Source organism: Lipotes vexillifer, unplaced genomic scaffold (genome assembly GCF_000442215.2).
Source record: "Lipotes vexillifer unplaced genomic scaffold, Lipotes_vexillifer_v1.1 scaffold232, whole genome shotgun sequence".
In the NCBI taxonomy this organism is placed as follows: domain Eukaryota; kingdom Metazoa; phylum Chordata; class Mammalia; order Artiodactyla; family Lipotidae; genus Lipotes; species Lipotes vexillifer.
Genome location: NW_006793997.1, coordinates 1,153,524 through 1,180,333, shown reverse-complemented (window position 1 = coordinate 1,180,333; position 26,810 = coordinate 1,153,524). Strand labels below are relative to the sequence as shown.

The 26,810-nt window shown below is 46.1% G+C and overlaps 1 protein-coding gene across 1 annotated transcript in view; it reads right to left on the bottom strand.

Moving 5' to 3' along the window:
• Positions 1-15,189: 15,189 nt before the first annotated feature.
• CLEC19A (C-type lectin domain containing 19A) overlaps positions 15,190-26,810 on the bottom strand; it is a 23,772-nt gene continuing 12,151 nt past the window's right edge. Inside the window, exons 2-5 of the mRNA XM_007466931.1 lie at positions 26,095-26,260; positions 19,978-20,071; positions 16,548-16,680; positions 15,190-15,269 (exon numbers count right to left, since the gene is read on the bottom strand). Of these exons, the coding sequence (XP_007466993.1) occupies positions 15,190-15,269; positions 16,548-16,680; positions 19,978-20,071; positions 26,095-26,260 (473 nt within the window). The remainder of the gene's footprint in view (positions 15,270-16,547; positions 16,681-19,977; positions 20,072-26,094; positions 26,261-26,810) is intronic.

Here is a 26,810-nt window from a genome sequence, read left to right as displayed (position 1 = left end):
GGTTGAGAGTCCGCCTGCCGATGCAGGGGACGCGGGTTCGTGCCCCGGTCCAGGAAGATCCCACATGCCACGAAGCGGCTGGGCCCGTGAGCCATGGCCGCTGAGCCTGCGCGTCCGGAGCCTGTGCTCCGCAACGGGAGAGGCCACAACAGTGACAGGCCCACGTACCCGGAAAAAAAAAAAAAAAGTTGCAAACAGTGTGCTCTTTACCTCTACGTATTTCACAGTGTGTTTCCCAAGTACAAGTTTATTCTTATATAAAACCACAGTAGAATAATCAAAATCAGGAAACGACACATAAATACAAGTATCTGGCTTTTTTCAATCCCTGTAGTGGATATGGGCAGAGAGAAGGGAGTTGGGAAGTCATCAGGGTAACAAACCATAGCAGCTAATTATTTAAAAAGCTTCCAGTGGAATTCCCTGGCAGTCCAGTGGTTAGGACTCGGTGATTTCACCTCCGTGGGCCTGGGTTTGATCCCTAGTGGGGTGAACTAAGATCCCACAAACTGTGCAGGGCAGCCAAAAAACAAAGTTCCCACTATACAAAACAAACTGTGTCTATGAACCAAATCCAGCCTGAAAGGCACCAAATTGCCTTAACTGCTTTAAACTTCTTGCTGAACTATCTTCCTTTTGATTAGAATAGTGAGAATATTTGTACAGTATACATTTCCACTTTTCATGTTGATGTCATTTACTCTCTAAATGGTGTTGGAAAGAATCTGTCGGAGATAACAGGCAAGTCTGGTTAGAGAATATTATTCTCTCCAAATTTTCACTAACTAGATAAAAAAATGGACATTTTTTTCCTTTAATTCTCTTTTAATGTCAATTTCCTGAAAACATCCCTGAATGATACAATTATACTGCTTTAATTCTCACAATTTATAATGAAATCAGAGGATAAAAGAGGGATATTGAGAGTTCTTCCTTTTCTCCCAGCAAAATTAAATTCAAATTGTGCTGGAGAGATAGGAGGCAGGACATGTGGAGTAATATTTTTATATTATCCTTTTTAATGAAATTGAAGATAGAAAGTGTTCTTTAAAAAGTGGGTGCAACAGGGGCCCGGCCTCTGGTCTGTTTGGGGGTGTGGGAAAAGCTATGTGTGACTGGCTAACGGGAGAGTCAGAGATGGGTGAGCGGTTAGGAAGGAGTGAGGGGGCTGGCAGTGAGTTTTCAAATGGGGAGAAGGGATATTTTGACCATGTGCAGCCCTTTGCTCACCTAAAACTGCTCCCCCTCCTGCCATTGCTTTCATAGATCTGTGAGAGCTTCTGAGCTAAACGTCCATCGATAGATGTATGGATAAAGATGTGGTACATATTTACAATGGAATACTACTCAGCCATAAAAGACAATGAAATAATGCCATTTGTAGCAACATGGATGGACACAGAGATTATCATACTAAGTGAAGTAAGTCAGAAAGAGAAAGACAAATACCATATGATATCACTTATATGTGGAATCTAAAATATGACTCAAATGAACTTATTTACAAAACAGAAACAGACTCATAGACATAGAAACAAACTTATGGCTACCAAAGGGGAAAGGTCGGGAAAGGGATAAATGAGGAGTTTGGGATGAGCAGATACAAACTACTATGTGTAAAACAGATAAACAACAAGGACCTACTGTATAGCACAGGGAACTATATTCAACATCCTATGATAAATCATAATGGAAAAGAATATTAAAAAAACAATGTATAACTGAATCACTTTGCTGCACAGCAGAAATTAACACAACATTTCAAATCAACTATACTTCAAAAAAAAAAAAAGAATTGGGATCAAAGAGTGACATGCAGCTGGCAAGAAGAAAAATTGGCAGTCTCAGAGTTGGAAGTCAGGAAGGTCCAGAATTTATCCTCTGTGAGTGAAAGGCAAGTTGAGGCAAATAGTACAGGACCAAGATCACGTAGGATGTGTGGTTGCTGGAGGCCTGTGGATGAGTTGCAGGTTGTGGGGTGATGGTGGGGTGGGAGTTGGGGAAGAGGGCTTGGCAGATTAAAGAAATGAAGGAAAGCCTCCCTCCTCCCCATTCCGTTGTTTCTGACTTCCAAGACTATTCTTTTTTTTTTTTTTTTTTTTGCGGTACACGGGCCTCTCACTGTTGTGGCCTCTCCTGTTGCGGAGCACAGGCTCCGGACGCGCAGGCTCAGCGGCTCACAGGCCCAGCCGTTCCGCGGCATGTGGGATCCTCCTGGACCGGGGCACGAACTCGCGTCCCCTGCATCGGCAGGCGGACTCTCAACCACTGCGCCACCAGGCCAGGGAAGCCCCAAGACTATTCTTATTTGTGATGACATGGGCAGAAACTTCAAGGGGATTATTGGACGAGTTTATCTCTAAAAAAGTCAAGCTGAGCATAGGCATTTGGGACCAGATGATTAAAAAAAAAGAAAAAAGAAATCTAATTTAGAGGTTAAAGAAGATGGGATTGGGGGCTCAGGTATAAAATAAAAGCATAAAAATTATAAACAAAGAAGTAAAACTGTCTCTATTTGCAGATGACATGATTATTTACATAGAAAAGCCTAAAGAATCTACAAAACAACTGCTAGAACTAATAAGTGAGTTTAACAAGGTTGCAGAATCCAAGGTCAATATACAAAATAACATAACAAGATGCCTCACGAGGGGAGGGGTCCCAGTGGGCCAACAATATCATCAAAGACGTGAGTTCAGGTAGACCCCTGAGCCCCCAATTCATAAAAACATACTTGAGAATGGAAGAATTTTTTTTTTTTTTATCATTCAGGAATATATAAATAGCTGAAGGGTTTTTCTGGTTGAGATGAAACTCAGAAAGGGTCTGTATGCCATCCCCAGGAAATAGACACCAGTGCCCACAGAAGATAAAATCTCATAAATGAGCAGCTTGGAGCCACCCAGTGGCTTCATTTCTGGAAATTGTGTGGGATATTATGGCAGATACTGTTGGTTCCTTACCTGGTAACTATTTTTACTTTTTTATTCATCAGTCAAATTCTGGTTTTGTCGGATATCCTGTGGCCGTGAGCTTTAAGGAATACAGTGCCTCTCCCCAGCCCCACTGAATAGGGAGGGTGAATACTGAATATTTCGAGACAATCATGGTAATTCTGCTACCTTTGCCAGCAACTGGTTCGTAAATGGGCATGTGATATCATTCTGGCTAATGAAGGAAAGCCTGGAGGGTGGGGCTCTGTGAAAATTTTCTCATCTCATAAATGTACACATTTGGATATTGCTTTGTGGGGATGTGATGTTTGGAGCTGTGTCAGTTATCTTGCAACCATGATGATCAATGTTATATTTGGCAATGTGGAAAGCTAGAAGGAACTTAGGTCTTTGATGATATTATTGAGCCACTGGGACCCCTCCGTTCGTGAGGCATCTTGTTACGTTATTCTGTATATTGACCTTGGATTCTGCAACCTTGTTAAACTCACTTATTAGTTCTAGCAGTTGTTTTGTAGATTCTTTAGGCTTTTCTATGTAAATAATCGTGTCATCTGCAAATAGAGACAGTTTTACTTCTTTGTTTATAATTTTTATGCTTTTATTTCTTTTTCTTGTGTTGGTGCAATGGCTAGAACTGCCAGTACAATGTTGAATAGAAGTAATGAGAATAAGCATTCTTGCCATATTTATGACTTCGTATTGTTTATATTTATTTATTTATTTATTTGGTTGTATTGGGTCTCAGTTGCGGCAGGCAGGCTCCTTAGTTGTGGCATGCGAACTCTTAGTTGTGGCATGTATGTGGGATCTAGTTTCCTGACCAGGGATCGAACCCAGGCCCCCTGTATTGGGGCATGGAGTCTTAACCATTGCACCACCAGGGAAGTCCCATGATTTCATATTGTTATATGAGATTATATGTTTATCATTGTTTTAAGTCAGTTGAAATGGGTTTTCTGCAAGCTTTAATGCTTCCAGATGAAAGCACTGTAGCTGACACTATTATTAAAGAAAAGATTGATCCAAGAAGACTTGGTTATTTACAGGTTAGAGTTATCAGTGATACAGTTAAAATATTAACATGTCAAGTTACTTCTAGTTGCAGATATGTTGGGTTTCATGTGAGAATTACAGCTTCTTTGCTCCTGGGAGGCCCCTGATGTTCCCAGAGATACAGAGAGCTAGAGCTTGAAGGGAGGTGGCCTGATGAGGCCTAAGATTTATATCTCCCGGAGAACCAGGAGCCTGGCTACATTGCCTACAGAATCAAGAAAGTATTTTTACTGCCATGTATTACTCAGACAGGCTCCCCAGTCTCTCAGGAAAAAGCCTGGAATTTGTTGAGCTCACTGATGCCAATTATCCAAAGAGAATGTGGTCCAGAAGCAAGAAAAGGATCAATAGGACTCAGCTGGGATTTGCCTTCTCCAAGTGGAAGGAATAAAACCTGTGATTAGCTCTGAAAATAAAAACTAAACAAAATCTCAGACAATCACAGGCACAGTTCTTTGCTATCTATAAGCTTTTAAAAAAAATTTAAACAGTGCTAAGATTTTCCTGTGTGGACCTCAGAGTCCAGCTTTCACACTGAAACCCACCATCACATTCAAAGCACCTGCTACCTATATGTGCTCCAGTGGGGCTTTGGGAATGTCAGGTGGTGCTGCTGGGCATGTTCGATCCCTACCTGCCACCACATGAGTGCTCCAGGCTCGTGGACCACTAGTGTTTCTCTGAGAAGAAACCTTGCCAAAATGTAATGATGCCAAGTAAGATGAACAGAGGGCATTTTACCTGTAATGGCCAACTTTCAGACACCTGAGGTTTGGGGTCCTCAGTTCCAAAAGCCATGGGGCAGCTCTTAACCAGGAGAGAAGGCCCACGAGATAAGTTGCATTCTTCCAAAGTTGTTTCAGTTGTTTTGGATAACTGGGTTGTTGTTTGTTTTTGTTTTTGTTTTTGTTTTGCGGTACACGGGCCTCTCACTGTTGTGGCCTCTCCCATTGCGGAGCACAGGCTCCGGACGCGCAGGCTCAGCAGCCATGGCTCATGGGCCCAGCCACTCCACGGCATGTGGGATCTTCCTGGACCGGGGCACAAACGTGTGTCCCCTGCATCAGCAGAAGGACTCTCAACCACTGTGCCACCAGGGAAGCCCCTGGATAACTGGGTTTTAAATAAACTGGGTTTCAACTGGTGCCTGTCATATCCTTTCCAGCCTGATGTTCTGGCAGAGGCGTGTTTAACTTCATAAATTTACGGTGCATTGTGAACCACAGAGAAATCATTAAGAAAACGGATTCAGGTGACTTCTAAAGGGCTACTCCCATGGCCGTGAAACACGCTTGCAATGATGCTTGGAGGGGGCTGTGAACAGTTATGCCTTTTGCAGCTGGCCCTGGATCCGAACAGAGCCGAGCTCTCCTGGGCTGCGTTTCCTTACGATCCCACTGTCAGTCAGTAAGGCACATTCACAAGACCACAGGCTGAGAAAACTTCTCTCATAGCAGAGGGAACAGTTCCACTTGTTCAAATATCACTGTATGGCCAGCAATATCCTTTGAATAAAATAATACTATAACCCAAAGATCACTCAACATCTGTCCGAAATAGTCCAGACTTTGTGACATTGCTAGGATGAACAAATGAATGGGTAGAATACTTTTAAAAATTGTGGTAAAATACATATAACATAAAATTTACCATTTTATACTAAATACCACTCTATTACTGATTGCTTTGCTGTAATAAGACTTTGGTTAAAATGAGTCCATTTGGCAGAATCTCAATATCCATCTGCCAAAGCCAAGGTCAGGGTTGAAATGGACATGTAGTCTTTCTGCTATCATGATTTTTTGTTTTGCTATCATGATTTTAAGTAACGTTATGAGTATTTAGTTTGCAGTGGTGTCCTAAACTTTTATATATTTTAACTAATTCAAGTGTGGGCAGGACTTCCCTGGTGGTCCAGTGGTAAAGAATCCTCCTTACAATGCAGGGGACATGGGTTCGATCCCTGGTCAGGGAACTAAGATCCCACATGACGCGGGGCAATTAAGCCCACACGCCACAAGTACTTAGCTTGCGTGCCTCAACGAGAGAGCCTGCGTGCCGCAACTAGAGAGAAGCCCGAGCGCCACAATGAAGAGTCCATGCGCCGCAACGAAGAGTCCGTGCGCCACAACGAAAAGACCCCGCATGCCTCAACGAAGACCCGACACAGCCAAAAACGATAAATTAAATAATAATAAATCTTAAAAAAAAGAAAGTGTGGGTATTAATAGTATCCCCACTTTACAGATGACTGTATAGAGGACTATATAGCTTTGAACCCAGATGGGCTCTAAAGTCTGTGTACGTAACCAATAGGATTACTGCAACAATTACTGCTGTGTCACTTCTGCCACTGTCATTGATTGACGGCTGACCATATGCCTTTATCTACATGAGGGAACATATATATACACCTCTCTAGGCCAGTTCTGAACAGTCAGCAAGGTAGGCATCATCAATGCCTTTTTTTCAGGCAAGGAACCTGAAGTTCAGGGAGTTAAGTGCTCAAGGCCATAGGCAGCAGCAAAGCTGGAACTTGAACTTGGCTGCCCTGCTCTGGCTCCTCAGCCCACACTGCCTCTGTTGATGGAATTAACTAATGGAAAGTAGCACCCTGAGCCCTGCAGGAGAAGCAGGAAGATGCAGGCCAGGAAGATGGCTAGGCCTGCTTTGAAACCCAGCATCACTAATCACTTGGGGACCAATTCAAAACCAATTCCAGAGAGAGAAAGATGTTGACTGACTTACTGTTTTTTGTTTTGTTTTGTTGTTTTGTTTTTTGGAGTGATTTATTCATTTATTTTTCTTAGGAAAAAAGTGATCTTTAATACAGGGATTTCTTTTTTGGGAAACCTTTCCATTTTAATCATTTAATCCTAGAGAACTTGCCCCTGAAAGCTGTGTCCAATTTATGATGTAGAGAGAATGAAAGCAAATGGGGAAGAAAAGAGCTGTCAAGAATGGATTTGTTCTTCAGGCCGTTGCTCAGTTCCTCTTGACTCACCGAAGAGAAACATTTTAGCTGTCATCTCTATTTAGGAAACTGTGCTGTGCTTCTGAAACTATAACCCTAGTCACAGTCTGAAATAGGAAGTCTCTTAAAGACTTTGGGCAATACCAGGATGGCTTTTTTTCCCCGACTTACTGTTTTTCCTTCTATGGGTGCTATCATCAGGGTTGGACCAAGATGTGTGGACACCTGGTCAGGCTAATGATTTGGTGTCCTATTGAGTCAGGTGGTCAGGATTAAAACTCTGGCTCCATCACCTACCAGGTTTGTGGCTTTGAGCAAGTGACTGGAACACCGTGCCTCACTTTCCTCATGTGTAAAAAGGCAATAATAAATGATGCCTACCTTGTAGAGTTGTAATGAAGATTAAATCATCTCTCCATGTAGTAGGAGTCCTGTAAGTCACTGTAAAAAATAATGACAATTTTCTCTATCTGGTTAGATTTCTAGAGATGTTTTAGCACCATCCCTGTGGTTTGGCACCAAATGTCCCATCCCTTAATCCAGTTCAGGCTGCAGCCTGGATCCTTTCCAAGCCCAGCCACTTTGCTAATCAGGATCTTATCACATCTCAGACTGGGCTCTCCCAGACCAGGCAGGGAGCCCCTGGGTCCTGCCAGCCTGCCGCCACCGTCTGCGTGGCTCTTAGCTGGGGAGACAGAAACCAAATCCTTCCCAAAGATGCTGGGAAATTAGTTTAGCATCGTCTGCCAGTGTGCAGTGACTCAGAGACTGCCTGCCCAGCGGGGCTCCCAAGCTCTGGGGTTGGAACAAGATTGATGTTGTCGTGAATGCAAAGCAGGGCGAGAGAACAGTGGGGTTGGGAGGTGGGGAGAGGGAGGGAGAGGCAGGGCCTTCTGTTTGTCTCTTGCTCCCCTTCCACGTGAGCTGAGGTTTCAGGCAGCAGGACCGCCTCAGCTGCTCACCGTGATGGAGAGGCGGTAGGGAGTAGGGGAAAGCCAGCAGCTGGTTGGACTAATGTGAGGTGGGCATCCTGACCTGGTCACTTACTGTGTGACCTTGGGCAAGTAGCTTAACTTCTCTGAGCCCCCCACTTCCTTGTCGGTCAAATGGATATCATAGCGACTGGGGTTGTTGTGAGGATGAGTGAGATGATGGATGTAACGTGCTTAGCTTAGCACAGCACCTGGAACACAGTAAGTGCTCAGTAATTGTGAGCAATTAATAAGATCAGACTTACGAGCTCCCTAACCCTTCCTTTTGTTAAACATCCTCATCCCTTCAAGCCCTTCCAAACAACTCTCTGAAAGCAAACATTCACCAAAAGGTGGGGGAAGGAAAGGACTGAGGGGAGGTGTTGTGAGTGTGTGTGTGTATGCGTGTGTAAGTGTAAGAAAGAGAGACAGAGAGGGGGGAGAGACACACACAAGGCAAAAAGGAGAGGGACAGACAGACATGCACACACAGAGACGTGCACACGAGCACAGAGAGGTACAAACACAGAGACACAGAGAGAAATAGGAGAGGCAGACAGCAGGGTCTGAACCCTGGCTCTGCCGCTCACTAACTGTGTGACCAGTCTCGTAACCTCTTGGTGCCTGGCCTTGCTCTCGTGTGCAGTGGGGAAAGCAATAGTTCCTCCTTCACGGGATTGATGTGTAGGTTAAATGAGTACAATAAAGCAGTTGGTAGAGAGACTGGTAAACGCTCAATAAATTTGGCAGGCGGAATTCTAAGATGGCTCCCAAGACTGGCGCTCCCTGGTGTACACTCCTGGTATAGTCCCCTCCCCCTTGAGTGTGGGTGGGTCCTGTGAATACTTGGGACCTCACCGATTAAGTTACATTATATGGCAAAGGTGAAAGGATTTCGCAAATGTAACTGGGGTCCCTAAATCTGTTGACTTTCAGTTAATCAAAAGGGAGATTGTCCGGAGTGGGTCTGAATTAACCACAGGAACCCTTAGAATCTGGTTCTAGAGGTCAGAGTCAGAGGAAGGCAAGAAATTCAAGCCTCGCTGATGTTCTCCAGTTGACCTTGAAGAAGCCAACTGCCATGTGTGGAGAGTGCCATGTGGCAGAGAGCAGTGGGCAGCCTCCAGGAGCTGAGGGCCTCACACCTACAGCTACAAGGAGCTCTGTCAACAACCAGTAAAGGTGGGAAGAGGACCCGAGCCTCAAATGAGACCACAGCCCAGCTGACACCTTGATTTCAGCCAGATGAGACCCAGAGCCACATGTGGACTTTTGAACCACAGAAGCTGTGAGATAACAAATTTGTTTTGGCTTAAGCCCCCTACATTCGTGGTAATTTGTCGTGCAGCCTAGAAAATTGTTACTCGGTTTTTTCAAATTGTGCTTAAAAATACTGTAATAAATATGTAATAATAATATAAAATTTAAATTGTAACAAAGATAGCATGAAAGTCATTATCTATGAACTAAAACAAAAACCAAAACAAGAACCATTTATTATCTCACGTTTCTGCAGGTTAGAGAAGTCGGGCAGGCTTGGCTGGATTTACTGCTTAGAGTCTCACAAGGTTGAAATCAAGATGCCGGCTGGGCTGAGTTTTTTTCTGGAGGCCCTGGTGAAGCTCATTCAGGTGGGTTGCGTAATTCACTTCCCTGTAGTTATAGGACTGATCCCAGCCTCCTGCTGGCCATCAGCCGGGGCCACTCTCACCTCTGAGCGTCCCCTCCTTCTCCAAAACCGGCAACGGTGCATCAAATATTTCTCACACTGGGAGTCTCTCTGACTTCCTCTTCCGCTATGAGCCAGAGAAAACTCTGCTTTTAAAGAGCTCATGTGATTAGATTAGGCCCACCTGGATAATCTCCCTTTTTAGGAACCCAGAGTCAACTTACTAGAAACCTTAATTACATCTGCAAAATCAATTTTGCTATATAACATAACATAATCATCAATGTGCTATCTTAGCAAATTCACAGATTCCACCCACATTCAAGGGGAGAAGAATGTGGGGGTCATTCTTAGAATTCTATCTACCACACTGAGACTGTGCCTGTCCTTTTCAAGTCTTGGCTCTCCCATTTTTCATTCCTTCCTGTGAGATATTCTGTATACTTTCCATAAATTTTTGCTTCTTTGTTTAAGGTAGCGACTGTTGGCCCCAAACTCTAACTCCAAACCCTAATCCATCTCCATTTGCCAAGATTTCCATGTGTACACGTTGTAAGTCTGAGGTGAGGCCTGGAGTCTTATGACCTCAGAACCTTCTAGGTTGGTTCAGCTGGCCTTAGATGTGGTGGCTGAGAGGGTCACTGAGGGAAGTCTGCATGTGGATGGGCTGAGGGCTGTCTCACTCAGAGGGAGGAGGTCCTTGGGAGGGGTGCAGCAGCGGAGGCAGCATCTGGCCACCCATCTAGGAGACTAGACATGGTGTGTGAGTCCCTCAGACCCAATCCACGGCAATTTGGGAATGGCTTGTTTAAGAAACAGGAATTTGGGCTTCCCTGGTGGCGCAGTGGTTGAGAGTCCGCCTGCCGATGCGGGGGACACGGGTTCGTGCCCCGGTCCGGGAAGATCCCACATGCCGCGGAGTGGCTGGGCCCGTGAGCCATGGCCGCTGAGCCTGCATGTCCGGAGCCTGTGCTCCGCAGCGGGAGAGGCCACAACAGTGAGAGGCCCGCGTACCACAAAAAAAAAAAAAAAAAAAGAAACAGGAATTTACTTCCCCAAGGTCAGACCCCAGGGTGGCTTCTACACAAACTGAGAGGCCGTGAGAATCCAGTGAAACAAACTGGGACTGAATCCCGTTCAAATCGGCACAGCCTCAGGCTCTGCTTCCCCAACCAGCAGGTCTCTGCTGAGTGCCAGCTCCTTCCTTAGGTGCTTTACGTGCAAGAGTGTAATCTTGAAGCTCCAGGGCAGGCTTTTATAGAAAGACGCTTACACCCATTTTTCAGATGGGGATCCTGAGGCACAAAGCATTAAACGAGCTGCCTGTGTGAGTTCCACCACACGGTTGGCACTGAAGTCTAAGCAGGCTTCTCTTGAGATTTAGAGGGAGCGATAACTTTTGGGGGGGGGTTACACTAGAGCAGGAGTCAGCCAACTTTCTCTGTCAAAATCCAGATAAGATGCTATTTTAGGCTTTGTGGGGCGGGTGGTCTCTGCCACAATTACTCAACTCTCATATAGTTGAGTAGTGGGAACACAACATGTAAACAAATGGGCATGGCCATGTGCCAATACAACTTTATTTACAAAAACAGGTGCTAGGCCAGATTTGGCCTATGGCTCATAGTTTGCTCCCTGCACTGGATGGTAATTATGAGACAGGGGACGGAGTTAGTGATATTTTAAAACCTTTTCAGGACTTCCCTGGTGGTGCTGTGGTTAAGAATCCGCCTGCCAATGCAGGGGACACGGGTTCAAGCCCTAGTCCGGGAAGATCTCACATGCCGCGGAGCAACTAAGCCTGTGCGCCACCACTACTGAGCCTGCGCTCTAGAGCCCGCAAGCCACAACTACTGAACCCAAGTGCCACAACTGCTGAAGACCACACGCCTAGAGCCTGTGCTCCGCAACAAGAGAAGCCACCGCAATGAGAAGCCCGTGCATCACAACGAAGAGTAGCCCCCGCTCGCCGCGACTAGAGAAAGCCCGCACGCAGCAACGAAGACCCAACGCAGCCAAAAAGTAAATTAATTTTTTCTTTTTCTTTTTTTTTTTGCGGTACGCGGGCCTCCCACTGTTGCGGCCTCTCCCGCTGCGGAGCACAGGCTCCGGACGCTCAGGCTCAGCGGCCATGGCTCAACGGGCCCAGCCGCTCCACAGCATGTGGGGTTTTCCTGGACCGGGGCACGAACCCGTGTTGCCTGCATCGGCAGGCGGACTCTCAACCACTGCGCCACCAGGGAAGCCCGCCAGGACTCTTGATGGGACAAGATGCGGTCCTGCCCTTCTCTAAGAAGACTCTCCTGAGGCTGCAGTTATTCTTCCATGTTTTCAACCCTCCCCGCGAGTTTGAAATTTAAAGTTGGCTCCTCCTTGCCTTCTTGTAACAGATATTTTGTTTTGTTTTCAACATGACTTTCAACATTAGCTCTCTTTTGATAAAATAGCACCTCCAATTCCTTTTGGGAAGCCATATCTCCCCAGCTCTCAGCCTTGATTGCACAGAGCCTGATTGGCTAAAGCAATCAGGCTCGTCTTCTGGCCAGAGTGATTGGTTAAAAGTTGGCCAAGTAACCTGGTACAGCCAGTGAGGCAAGAGGAGGTGACTGCAAGGGCTTCTGGGAAAGAAAGGCCCCTCATTCTCTTGAAGGGTGTAAGATTTAGAGTTACTCTGACCATTTTTGCTTCCCTAAGGGGAGAGACTGGAGCTTCAGGATCAAGCCAACAGCATGGAGGCAGAGCATGGACACAAATGCCTTTGGCGATATCACTTAAATTCCTGGATCAGGCTGAGCCTGAAGGTAGATACCTCTGGACTTTTCAAGTCTATGAGTAAATAAAAGCCCTTTTGTGTTTAAGGCAGTTTGGGTTGGGTTTTCTGTCACCAGCAATTAAATCAGTCTCAATGATGCATTTGCCGACAGAATGCCCCTGAGGGTTGCCAAGGGAGTGGAAGGAGTGTCCACCTGCTCCTTGGAGGTTCAATTTGAATGTGGGACAATGTGTTGGCAAAAGTGCAGGTGAAGAGGGGCTCTCCTACACTGCAGGTGGAGTGTAAATTAGGGCAGACTTTTGGGAGGGCCGTCTGAATATACTGTATGTATTAATCTGGGTCCTTAGAGAAGCAGGTGCCAAGATAAATTAAGTATATGCAAAGATTTTATTAGAGGAAATGCCTGTGTGAAAGAAAACAGGAAGGGAGCCAGGGAAGGCTGGTAAAGTCATCAGACTTGTCTGACTCCCAGTGAAGGAGAGAACGTGGAGGCGTCCTAGACTGTCCTGCAGTCTAAGGCGAGTTCTCTCTCCTCTCTCTCTCTCTCTTCTCCCTCAAATTATTCTCAGGCTTGGTTGCCTGGCTTCCCAGCCCACAGCATCTCAGCAGCAACAACCTAGAAAAGATGGGGGATTCTGTGGGCTGTTAGAGACTGGCACAGTTACACCCAGATATGATAAGAGGAGACAAAAATACCTGAAGTTGATGCAGCCCACATGACCCTGAGTCATCAAGAAAAGACTAATCCCCTTGAGTATCTTCTGTTTAAGGAAGCAGGAAAATGTATAACATGGTTTAGAAAGATTTCTATCCAAAGTGGAAAAAGTAGAGATAGTTGTGATGCTTGAGGAATGAATTTTAGTTTTCTGGAAACGTCACCTATGCAGAGCTCTTCATTTCCCAAAGCTGCCTGATAAATCAGTTAGAGCTGGAAGGGACTGTGTTTCCATTTTACAAAGGAGAAAACTGAAAGTCAAGAGAGGTTAAACCACTTCCGTGAGATCACATGGTAAGTGGCAATGGTGAGATTTGAACCAATGTCTTTTTTTTTTTTAAGATTTATTTATTATCTATTTAATTTATTTTTGGCTGTGTCGGGTCTTAGTTGTGCACTAAGGATCTTCATTGAGGCATGTGGGATCTTTCGTTGTGGCGCGTGGGCTGCTCTCTAGTTGTGGCCTGCGGGTTTTTCTCTTCTCTAGTTGTGGTGCACAGGCTCTAGAGCGTGTGGGCTCTGTAGTTGTGGCAACTAAGCCACCAGGGAAGTCTGAACCCCATGTCTTTCTGATTCCAGATGTGGTAACACTGAGATGTACCACCCAGATCCCCACCTTCAAGGAAGGGGGCAGAGTGGCTTCCAGCTGTTAGCTCCTACAGGGTCAGTCTCAGCTGCAGAGAGCTGCCTTAATCAAAGTCAACTCCTTGGGACTTTCCTGGCAGTGCAGTGGTTAAGAATCTGCCTGCCAGTGCAGGGGACACGGGTTCGAGCGCCGGTCTGGGAAGATTCCCACATGCTGCAAAGCAACTAAGCCCGCGAGCCACAACTACTGAGCCTGTGCTCTAGAGCCCGCTAGCCACAACTACTGAGCCTGCGCTCTAGAGCCCGCGAGCCACAACTACTGAGCCTGCATGCTGCAACTACTGAAGCCAGCTCAACTACTGAGCCCATGAGCCGCAACTACTGAAGCCCACGCACTCTAGGTCCCGAGTGCCGCAACTACTGAAGCCTGTACGCCTAGAGCCCGTGCTCCGCAACAAGAGAAGCCACTACATTGAGAAGCCCGCACACCGCAACGAAGGGTAGCCCCCGCTCACCACAGCTAGAGAAAGCCAGTGGGCAGCAACAAAGACCCAACGCAGCCCCCCCAAAAAATATATATATATATTATAATAATAATAAAATAAACAGCCGAGGACAAGTAACAGGTTCTTGCTCCAAGAGTGAAAGCCAAAGAGTCTCTTCGGTTGCAGACAAAGAAGTTCTCATCTCTTGTGGCAGGAGGCAGATCAAGCCTGGGACTCAGAGTGTCCGAACTTCAAAGGGAGTTGAGCTCTCAACCAAGGCAGCATGTTATGTTACCATCAAGGCCCTGGTTGGGATCCTGACAATGGGATGGGGTCATCTGGGTGGTGCCCCCAAAGATGTTTCCACTTTGGGGGCCATTATGAGTAATGCTACTATGACCATTCATATTTGAATACCTGTTTTCAGTTCTCTTGGGTGTATACCCAGAATTGGAATTGCTGGGACCATATGGTATTTCTGTGTTTAACTTTTTGAGCAAGTGCCAAACTGTTTTCCAGAATGGCTTTACCATTTTACATTCCCACCAGCAATGTATGAGTTTGGTGGTATTTTCCTTTTCCTTGGGGAACCACCTTCCTCCTTGGGCCCATGTGGTTCAGGTGACGTTGACCCCACCCCTCCTGCCCAGCCATGTGCATCTAAGCAGGGTCTAGCCGACCAGCGTATGCCAAAGAGATTGCTTCAAGAATGGGCATGTGCCCTAAGCCAGGCCAGTGAGATTCAACCCAATCTAGAACAACCCCTGGACTTTTATTACTTGGACCAATAAATCCACCATCCTTTATTTATCAAGCCAGCTGAGTTGGTTTTCCTGTCACTCGTCACCAAGTGATCACTCTGTATCTTAAGATTTGCTTGTATAAAATCTCTGTCTGGGAGATTTGTCTCCTCTGTGTGTTTTACATTTATTGAGTGTCGACTTTACATTAGGTACATCTACAAGTCGATGCTGGAGTTGGGCTTGCTGTGAGAGGGCGGGACCGGATCAGTGAACGTTCAGAGCTGCGATCTTGCAGACAAAGGGGAACTTTCGGCTGCAGGTGTTATCATTCCATGACCTCAGAGCTGTGATGGGAAAAAGCAGAGACTCTGCGTGAAGGTCCATCCATCACAGTAAAAGTAACCCCGCCATCCCACCAGAGTAAAAGTCCTCTCCCGTAGGCTTGGTGTCTACACTGGCATTCCTTTCTTGCAGATGCTTAATGAGGCTGCTGTCCAGCCTTACTCTCTCATAAGGCTAGTGTTGACTTGCCACTGTGGAGGAACAGGACAAGCCTCACCCAGAGGCTTGGCCCAGCTCTGGCTCCCAGGATAGCAAAGTCGCTGTTCCATGCCTCCCTCTCGTAATCAGAAAAAGAAAAAGGAGCAAAGTAGGAATGGCAGCAGTTCAGCACTTGCATCTGGAGTAGATACAGGTTTGAAACCCAGCTCCATATCTGCTTGCTGGACAAACTTGAATAAATCACTTAACTTCTCTGAGTCCTGATTTCTTCATCTGCAAAATGGAAATATTAATAGTTTTTACTTCTTAAGATTGGTGTGAGCAGTGACGTTGTTGTTCACGATGATGGTGGTGATTGCTGATACCACATGCAAACCACTGCAGTCACTTTCTGTCTCTTATCTTCTTTTTCCTTCACATCAACCCTGTGAGTTGTGTCATTAGCCCCATTTTGCAGATGAAGAATCTGAGGCACCAAGAGGTTAAGGCACTTCCTTTGGGCTACACAGTTCATAAGTGGTTGAGCTGGGGTTCAGACAAGGACATTCAACTCCAGGGACCATGCTCTTACCACTGTGCTGTATCAGCTATATCTCCTTCAATGCTCAGAACAGCCCTGTGGGTAGCAACGATGATTAAATCCATTTTACAGAAGAGAAAAGGGAATCTCAGAGACAATAAGTAATTGCCTGCAAGGACACAGAACTAGAAGGCAACAGGGCCAGTACTTGTACCCATCTGCGTACTCTTTTCACTACTACACCTGGGCGCTCCTCCAGGCATCCCTTCGTTCTAATGTCCAGGAGCACGAGCCACCTCTGGTGCATTGGTGAGATGACATAAAAGCACCATCCTTTGGTCTCTATACAAGTTTCTTTCTTTTTTTCATTCTTCTATCTCTAATGTCTTTTCATCCAAATCACAGTTTGCATGTCAACAACGCACCATTAAACATTGTTTAAAATGCATCCACCATAGGGAACTGCCACGCCCCTAACACCCCACCCCCACCCCCCAGTGACCTCTGGTCACTCTCCAAGGTGTTGAATAATTCAGTTTCCTGGCTATCCCTGGCACCTCCCCAGCACCCCTGCAAGAGCCCTGGTCTCGAGGGCACCCACCGCTGGTGGGTCGGTACCATATTTGCACGCAATCCTCCTCTTCTGGGTCCGCGTGGATGCCATCATCCGGCTGGCTCCCATCCCAGTAGCTATAGTCATAGGATGAGCCGTCTGTCCATTCAAACTGCCCTTCCTGGGGGGTTGCACCCAGAGGAAAGGAAGCCAGCCAAAGAGAGAAAGGTCAGGCATTTGAGCCAGCTCCAGCTTGGGGTAACATTCTAATACCTCCATATCTAACAGTGCAGAAGCCCTCACTTTTATCTGATATACTATTATTAACCACCATTACTGAAACTGAGCAGGACCCTACAGGGCCCTCCCAGGTACAAAAGCCCCTCCATGTCCCCTGCCTCTTGTTTGCAGAAAAGCTATAGTCTCCCAGACCTTCCCTGAGTCACAAAAAAGCAGGCTCAAACAGTTAATGATTAGGACAACAGAGTCACAGAATCTTTTGTTCCTTCCTGAAAGATATAGATCACAGTGTCCTATGCACATTCCTGCGTTGTTCTGCAGATATTATGACTGCCACCCGAGGGAAAAAGCTAGCTGCATGACGACCAGACTGCAGCCATGACATAAGCTGCTCCATCTTGAGCGGTACTGAATCTATGGCTAGCTCAGTGCCAAGAACTGGCCTCAAGGAAGTGAGGACAAACTGACCCTGGAGTTGAAGATTATGCTTAAAACAATCAAGATGATGCTGATCCAACCACCGCATGACCAGTTTCAAGATGATTGTCGGAGCTGGCTGTGCTGTTCTGCTGGTAGCCCCCCTGCCTGTGCACCCCTGAAACTCCCCTTTAAAACCTTTGTCTCCTAACCAGCAACTGGGAGATGGTTTTGGGGATGCGAGTCCGTCATCTCCCCAGGTTGCCGGCTTCTGGAATAAAGCATCTTTCTTGTTCTACCAACCCTGTCTCTCGAACATCGTCTTTTGAGCAATGAGCAGCCAAACTTGAGTTTGGTTCTGGCTCTGGCTGGTAACATTACTAGCTGCCGTTTGTTGAGGGCTTATTATGTACCATGCCAGGTGTGCTTTACTCATTTTATCCTCACCATCCCGCAAAGCAGGCGTTGTCATCTCCATTTAACAGCTGAGAAAACTGAGACTCAGATTAGTCTACCCAAATTCACACAGTTAATAAAGCATTAGTGCTAGGATTCAAACCCGGGTCTATCTGACTCCAGTACTCAAGACCCTAACTACCATATTAAAAAGAAAATGTTTTTTACCAGTGGGTGCGAGTCACCCTTCATCTCTTTTCTTTCTGTCCAAATAGTGTGTATTTTTCTTGCCTGCTGTGGAACTAGTCTGTCCAATTACAAGAAAAGTCCTGCTGGGAATTTGACTGATGTTGTAATAAATGTGCAAATTAACTATGGAAAACATTCTTTGCAATGTCCTGGAACAAAAGTCCTTTCTCCATTTATTCAAGTTTTTAGAGAAGTGTCTCCCAAAGCACTGATGATTTTGGAGGCCATGTCATATAACAGAAACTGCATGCTCCTTCTGGGAGACACTAGAGCCTGGGATTCCAGCTCCATCCACTTCCTAGCTCTGCAATCTGGACAAGTTACTTAACTTCTCTGAGCCTCAGTTTCCACAACTATAAAATAGAGCTAATATTTCCCTCAGAGGATTATTGAGAGAATTGAACGAATTAAAAGCATTAAGAGACTTAGCTAGTGCCTGGCATGTGGTGCCTAGGCTTGAAAAGAAAACTATAAAAACAAGTCCTTTTACTGTATCATTTGTTATTATTATTCTTAGGTCTTGTTATACAAGTTCCTTAACTCTAAGTATATTCATAAGCCAATTTTAAAGTTACTATTATAATGGGACATTTTGTTTCTTTATGTTACAACTTCTATACAAGTTTTTGCCAGATGAATTCTATTGATTTTTAAAAATATACTGAGTTTGGCTACTATTGATATTTCTGCTACTTTTAAAATATTTGTTTATTTGGCTGCACCAGGTCTTAGTTATGGCACGCGGGATCCTCGTTGCGGCATGCAGGATCTTTAGTTGTGACATGCAGAATCTTTTAGCTGCGGCATGCAGGCTTTTAGTTGCAGCATACATGCGGGATCTAGTTCCCTGACCAGGGATGGAAACCCAGGCCCCCTGCATTGGGAGCGCGGAGTCTTAGCCACTGGACCACCAGGGAAGTCCCACTTCTGCTACTTTGACAGCAACTTCAATCACCCTTAATGAGCTCTCACAGTGTGCTGAGCACAGGCTAAGTCCTTTACATACCTTGGCCCATTTACTTTTTACAACCAGGCACTATTATTGTCATCCCATTTTACAGCTGAGGAAACTGAAGCTCAGAGATGCAAAAAAAAAAAAAAAAAAGTCCCAGTCACCTACCATCCCGTAAGTGGCAGAACGGGAGCTGGAACTGGAACCCTATCTGAGGCAGGGCTGGAGGCAATACATGCAGGAGAGATGCTCAGGATACAACTTGTCCATGGAAAGTGTGGAGACCAAATCTCCAGGTGGAGTGTGCCGTGATATTGCCAGGTATGAGACCTGGCCCAAGCCAGCCTCTTTGGCCTTATTCTCCACCGTTATTCCACTCACCCCTGCGCCACTCTGCAGCCCAGGCACACTAGTCTTTAATGTCCTTGAGTGTGCCGTGATCTCTCCCACCTCAGGACCTTTGCCCATGCTGTGCCCTCTACCTGGAATGCTCTTCCTCTGGCTGATTCCTATTTATCCACTAGACGTTAGCTTAAATATCTCTTACCCTGGGAGGCTGTGGCAGCTGTAGACGTGCACTGCTCAGAGCTCCTTCAGGAGGACCAGCTGAGGGAGCATGGCTGACTGAAAGCCCCTTGGACCCAGCACTGTATTCACAGTGAGACTGTGCTTCCTCCATGCTGTTCCCAGTTAGTGACTTAGCATGTCAGGGGTATTCGTGCTGGCTTCCTCCTGCCCAAGGTGGGACTCCTGGAATGGGCATCCTTTGCCTGGGGACACCCCACTGGCTTAGCTAAGACTTTCCAGGGTGAGCTGTGATCTAAGGCTCTCCCCACTCAGCCGTTCCCTCCCCCTCTTCTTTCACAGGGCTCAGACCCACATCATGGCCTGAAGGTCTTCTCTGCCTCTTCAACCCTCCCGTCTTTTTTCCTTCGCCAATGTTTTCCCTCAAAAGGCTCTTACACATCCAATCACGTTTTTGTGTCTGCTTTTTGGAGAACCCAAACCTAAACAGAGGCCATCCCTTGCCATCCAATATGTTCCCATAATACCCTCTTTCACAACGATTATCATATACTAACTGGGGCATCCTCGTGTCTGATCTCTGTGTGCTGGACACATAGCAGTGACCTGGCACACAGGTTCCATGTGAAAGGCTGGTTAAATCAAAATGGCATCTTGGCTGGAACTTCCAAAAGGGCTTGATGGTCAGCACTTCCTCACCTGCCTGTGATCGTGAAGCCCTGTCCAGATGTCAGCTGGGATCCCAGGAACACAGCTGTTCACGAGGTCATACACAAAGACATTCTCCTCCCAGCTGCGAAGGTAAGAAACCCGGTAGCCTGTTACTCATTGCCTCTTGCCATAGGATTGAGCTGAAAATGGACAGAAGTCTTTGTTAGCCCTCCCAGACCAAAGTAAATAGAGGATGTGATGCGGTCCTGCTTTCTCTTTTTCCTTTTTAAACTAAGGCACCCATATGGGCTGTCCTCTCAGGGGCATCTCTGGATTTGGTCCAAAGCAGGACTCAGCACACACTGTTGCTCATCCTAGAAATGTAAAAACACTAGCAAACAAGGTGGATTATATTGAAGACACAAAGAAAGGAGCTGACTTTGCATTGTACACATCAAATAACGAAAATCTCCACTGGATGTTTTTGGTCTTTCTCAAAAGCCCTCCTTACGGCACCAGTCCTTAGACAGCCTCCTCTCTCCTAATCCTTTCTCACAGAACATCTTCAAGATCTTTTGTTTTGCTGGAAAATTCCACCCGTGGCCTGAACCTGCATAGACGACTCAGCAAAACCAAATCCTGCAATTATCAGTCCACCCTCTTCAGCAGGTATCTTAGGCCATTCAGGCTGCTACGATAAAATACCACATACTGGGTAGCTTATGAACTACAGGAATTTATTTCTCACAGTTCTGGAGGCTGGGAAATGAAAAATCAGGGTGCCAGCATGGTCAGGTGAGGGCCCCTTCTGGGTGCAGACTTCTTGCTGTGCCCCCATATGGCAGAGGGGGCAGGGGAGCTCTGTGGGGCCTCTTTTATAAGGGCACTAATCTTACTCATCAGGGCTTCACCCTCAGAACTTAAGCATTTCCCCAAGGCCCCATCTCCTAATACCATCACATTGGGCATTAGGATTTCAACATGTGAATCTTGGGGGGCACACAAACATTCAAACCATAGCAGAAGGCATTGGTGTCTTCTTGGGGGATTCTCACCTCCTATTTCAAAGAGCTTATAAAGTAATTCACCCAACAAAAGAAATTGACGGAGTACCCTGGAGGCAGTCTGCTGCCAAAAACAACAGAGAAATAGCGATGGATGAATGGATAGATAGACAGATAGATAGATAGGAACACAGAGATTTTTTTCTTCAGGTCATTAAAATGTTTCTTGAGCACTGATTTCATGCCAGGTACTATGCCAAATGTTTTATATACATGAACTCATTTCATCCTCACATCAAACAGGCACAGCGGCAGATGCTACAGGTTACCTGCCTCACGGTGATTCCTAATCCTTTTGCCCGTTGCCTACAACCAAATTTACGAAGGCCAGATTTCACTTTCTCAGCCTCCTTTGCAGCTAACATTGGCCATCTGACCAAGTTCAGCCAATTAGATGTATGGGGGCATTGGTAGAGGGTGTCTTGGAAACATTCTGCTCCCCTATAAATGGAGAGTGGTGTGTGGAAAAGGCCCCAGTTTCCACCACTGCCTTCCTTCCTGGGCTTGTAGCTGTGTGTGGACATGATACTTGGAGCTGCTGCATTGGAGGCCCTGGAGGGGGGGCCAAGGTAACCACTCACCTAGTGCCCCAATATCCATGAACCTGGGGAATGTCACTTGCAGAGATGAGAAGGGTGGGCAAGGGATGTGACAGAAGACGAACGAATAACAGGCACAGTTCACTCAAGCAGTTCACAGACCCAGAGGGACAGATCCCACTGGACAAGGGATTCCACATTTTTGGCTTCCACGTGACACTATAAGGTGAACATTGGTGTCTTGAAGAAGTCATTACATAGTAATAATAATCAGCCCCAGACCTAACAAACACCTAACCAATAGCTCACTTCAAAACAGGACTAGGGGGCTTCCCTGGTGGCGCAGTGGTTGAGAGTCCGCCTGCCGATGCGGGGGACGCGGGTTCGTGCCCCGGTCCGGGAGGATCCCACATGCCGCGGAGCGGCTGGGCCCGTGAGCCATGGCCGCTGGGCCTGCGCGTCCGGAGCCTGTGCTCCGCAGCGGGAGAGGCCACAGCAGTGAGAGGCCCGCGTACCGCAAACAAAACAAAACAAGACAAAAAAACAGGACTATGTTGAGGTACCCTTTCCGTTACAACGGTGTATATCTGCTCCCATTGGCGTCTTCGAAATCTGGGGTCTCCAACCCCTGGGCCATGGACCAGTAGCAGTCCGCTGCCTGTTAGGAACCGGGCCGCACAGCAGGAGGTGAGCGGCGGGCCAGCGAGCAAAGCTTCATCTGCCGCTTCCCATCTCCCTCATTACCGCCCGAACCATCACCCCCGCAACCCCCGCCCTGGTCCGTGGAAAAATCGTCTTCCATGAAACTGGTCCCTGGTGCCAAAAAGGTTGGAGACTGCTGTTCTAAATGACCGCTCTCTACAGGCTGCCACCTTGTCTAGAACACCCACCAATAGATTTCCTTTTGCTTGAGGCGCTGGTGGCAAGTCAAAGCACACATAGCTACTCTCCTTAATTTTGCATTTGTGGAAGACATTCTTAATCCATCCCAGAAGCACTCAGAATTCTGGCTCTCAGAATCGTTCTCAACGCAGTGCTCTAGGCAGTCACATGCTGGGCATTGCTAAACAAATATTGTTACGAACTGAATGTTAGTCCCCTGCCCCACAATTCATATGTTGAAATCCTAACCACTAATGTGATGGTGTTAGGAGGTGGGGCCCTTGGGGGTGATTAGTTCATGAAATTGGAGCCCTGTGAATGGGACTAATGCCCTTATAAAAGAGGCCCCAGAGAGATCCCTTGCCCCTTCTGCCATGTGAGGACACAGCACGAAGATGACCATCTGTAAGCCAGGGAGTGAGCCCTCACCAGAACCTGACCGTGACGGAGCCCTGACCTTGGACTCCAGCCTCTAGAACGGTGAGAAATGGATTTCTATTGTTTATCAGCCGCCCAGTCTGTGATATTTTTGTTATAGCAGCCTAAATGGATGAAGACAGATATTATTAGAGGCAGTGGAAAGGAAACAGGGCGGGTGAGTCAAGCCTTACTTGCCCTCCGAAAGATGATCTGACATGCACGCACTAAGTAAGCACTGACCTCTTGAGACACCCATAATTATAATTCATAAAAATGATAACAGCTCCCACCACGGAGCATTGAGTTACCCAAGCACTTGTGTAAGAACTTCAGATCCATTTTTATCTCCTCTAAAGCCCCTCAACCTTAAAGTCAGTGTGACGACTTCTATTTCCCAGCTGAGGACCCTGGCTCAGAGAGTTTATGGGACTTGGGCGAGGTCGCCCACGTGGGAAGTGGTGGAGTGGGGACTAGCTTAGGGCCGACTGACTCTAATGCCCTCAATCGATGCACATAACATTGCACAGGTTTCTTCCTTTAGAACATCTGCTGCCCCCATTCCCTAGGCTTCCCAAGCCTTCAAGATCCTGATCCAGGACTAGGTCTTCCAGGAAACCTTCCATGAGCACCCTCTACCCAATTCTTGCCCACCTGTAGCACAAAGTTTCCATGCTCCCCAGGGCAGGCTGGTTGGTTTAGTTTTCTATTTCTGATGGGCTGGTCTCCCCCAAAGAGAGAGACCAACACGGACCCACACGACGCCTTTTTTCTATTTGACATCTTATCTCACACCATCACCAGGCTCTGTTCAGTGCCGATGTTCCAAGACAGTGTGTTCTGTCTAATATCAGAGTGGTAGATTTCTGGGGACAAAGTGCTCTCCAGTCCAACGGGTCTTTACCATTGGTCCTACCCAGCGAGGCACTGGCATCCCCAAGTGCCCCTCTCACGCACAATTTGGGGTGTCCTACATCAACTGCTGAACATGCATGGTGAGCGGTCATCTGGGGGAGTGGCTGCCCAGCCATTTTAGCACTAGTGCCATCTTTGTTCGGCGGCACCTGCTCAGGAAACTATTTCAATATTTTACTGCATTTTCCCCATATCTGGTCAAAATAACTGGGAGATAGAAAGGCCCAAGGTGCTACTGCAAGTAGTAAGCAGAGATCAAATGAACTTAATTCAATTCAACTGTCACTTGAAGCAAAGATGGAAATTATTAGGTAAGCTGAAAGTATGAAAACCTTAAACTTTAATCAGTTGCTCCATGAACATAAGTTGATAGCGTGCTTAATTATGAAGGAAAAGAACAAAATTACAAAGCATGAAAAAATGCCAGAATTAGAAAATTGGATTGTGTCTCAAAGACAAGATGTAATTAGAGATTTTATAATATTGTCTGGCTTTATGGGAACTGAACTTATAACAGATGAATGCGTTGTGCAAATTCAACTTTTCTACATGTTTTTGGGAAAGTATTTTATACCAAAGTGGAAAACTACCTGTATAAGAGAGGAAATGCTGGTATAACATTTGGGAAACGTTAGTATAAGAGAGAAAAAGAGGGATGTCAGGACTTGAGAAGGGAGGAAGGAGGTAAGTTTAGGCAGAAAGGAACAGGATCTGGGTCAGGGGCTGTTGGAAAACCCCTGAATTTGCCTGGAATCCTTTCTAATGCCTATTAAACCAAGGGATAGATTACAAGCACCATGAGGCAGGCTGAGCCGTCCTTCCTGTGAACTGGCCAAAGGGAAATCTTCATTTGGAATCACTTTTAAATTTACTGTTTATTACATGTATTTCATTTTCCTCTATAGGTTGGTTATTTTCGAGAACTTATTTTATCCATCTTTATAAATGCCAGTCACGTGCTGTGCTCTGTATCACAGGGGATTTGACCCCCGAAGATCGCCTTTCCCAGGCTTCCATGTCAGCTGCCCTCCATGTAATGGGAGGCACTGATGGGAAGGATGGGAGGGAGAGAGAAGCCAGGGTATTTCTTTCCCTCTCTGCCTGGGGAGGTGCTGGCAGGGGCTGCCTGCCTTCTGTGGCTCCTGCTAGGGGTGGAGTTGGCTTCCTGCTAGTGTGAATCTCTAGATACACTACTGCTTCTTTAAGTTCTCAGAGTCCATCACTTGCGTATGTATGAAATTCTCTCTGTGTTAAATGTTTGTAGTGCTTCCTGTTTTCCTGGTCAGACCCTGACTACCTCACTATATTCTTCAGCACCACCAAGGATGTAGTAGGTGCTCAATAAATCTGCTGGATGAGTTGATGCAAGGATTCAAGACTTCTTTGGAAACTAAGATTGAGGACCCCTGCCCCACTCTTAACAAAACTCAGTGACTCTAAAGCATAAAGAACCAACCGTCATTGTAACTTCAAGTCTCTGAGATTCTTGAAAAATGAGGTAAGATTGTAAATTTGTAGTTTAGTGGCAATGGAACACATCACACCTGGCTTCAAAGAACCCATGAATCAGCAAGGAAGACAGATGTGAAAAGAAGTCACTAAAGTGATGAAGAAAGTGCTCCTGGAGAGATGGGTGGTGAGTGCAGTCAGGTGCCTTCGAGTCAGGGGTGACTTCGGTGGAAAGATGGCAGAACTGAGTCTGGAAGGTTAAGTGTCTCCCTGGAGGAGAAGATAGGGACGGGAATTCCCAGTGGAGGGAACAGAATGTGCAAAGTATGCAGGCGCAAATGGGCTGGACCACTTTGGAGCGCTTCGAGATGGTAAGCATGGCTGGGGCTTAGGAGGCATGGAGGAACACTGAAGGAGGCCTTGGTGGGTGGGCTATGGAACCCAGCTGCTCAGGTTCAAATCCCAGCTCCACCACTTTATAGCAAGTTACCTTCTTGGAGCCTCAGGTTCCGTATCTGTGAAATGAGGATATTTACCTAATATGGTTTGCGGGAACTTGATGCTTATAAACTCTTAGCAAATAAATGTCAGTTATTATGTCTTATGTTATGTTCTTTACATACATATTATGTGAGTTAAAGCATAGGGTCAAACCCCCTGTGATACAGAACAGGGCACAGCACAAGATCGGCACTTATAAAAATGGACCTTCCAGCCTGCTGTTTGCTACTCTTGCTAAATGCTTTGTCCTCTACTGCCAAGGCCAGTTTCAATGAGAAATTGGGCTGAATAAAAGCTGCAATTACCAAAGAGAAACGCCAGTGGGACACACCATTCTCCACACCCCTTTCCAGAGGGGGTGTTTGGTTGGGCTACAGAGGACAGAGGAGTCCACTCACCTGTGGATGGAGGCCAGTTTGGCGGACTTCCTGCCGATGGAGAACTCAGAGCAGTAGAAGTCAGCCTCAGCCCAGGTCTTATTGAGAGGGAAAAATCTATAGCAGTGGCCTTTGAACTCCATCCAGAACAGTGGGCACAGGGGAGCCTGGAGCAGCTCTGGCATGGCTGGGGGCAGAGAGAATACGGATTGGGAAGAAGACTGGCCGTGCAAACGTTGATGCTACAGCTTATGACATCTTTTTAAGAATGAAAGTAAAAAGTGTTGCCTTATGATTAACGCATACCTAAAGTTTACAAAATAATAAAAGTAGTATGTGCTCATTATAGAATCCTTGGAAAACGTTACTACATTAGAGTGTTTTTCTTCTTGTCATGTTGAATGCAAAGATTTTTTTAAAAATGCAATTGTGATTTTATTGACCATACACCCCTGTCAGTATTCTGATTTCTAAAAATTAAGAGTATAAGTATTTCCCCTCATGTCATTATAAATTTTTGTAAACATTGTTTCAAATAGCTCTTTAATATTCCCTAGTGGCCCCCCTAGAGTTTATTTAATCATTCCCCAATTTTGGGATAATTAGATTGTTTTCTCTTTTAAAAAAACAATTAGAAATAATCCTGAGATGAAAAGGCTTGCGCATAAAGCTTTTGCAGCATTTCTGATGATTTTCTGGGGATAGATTTTTGCTCTTTTTTTTTTTTTTTTTTTTTT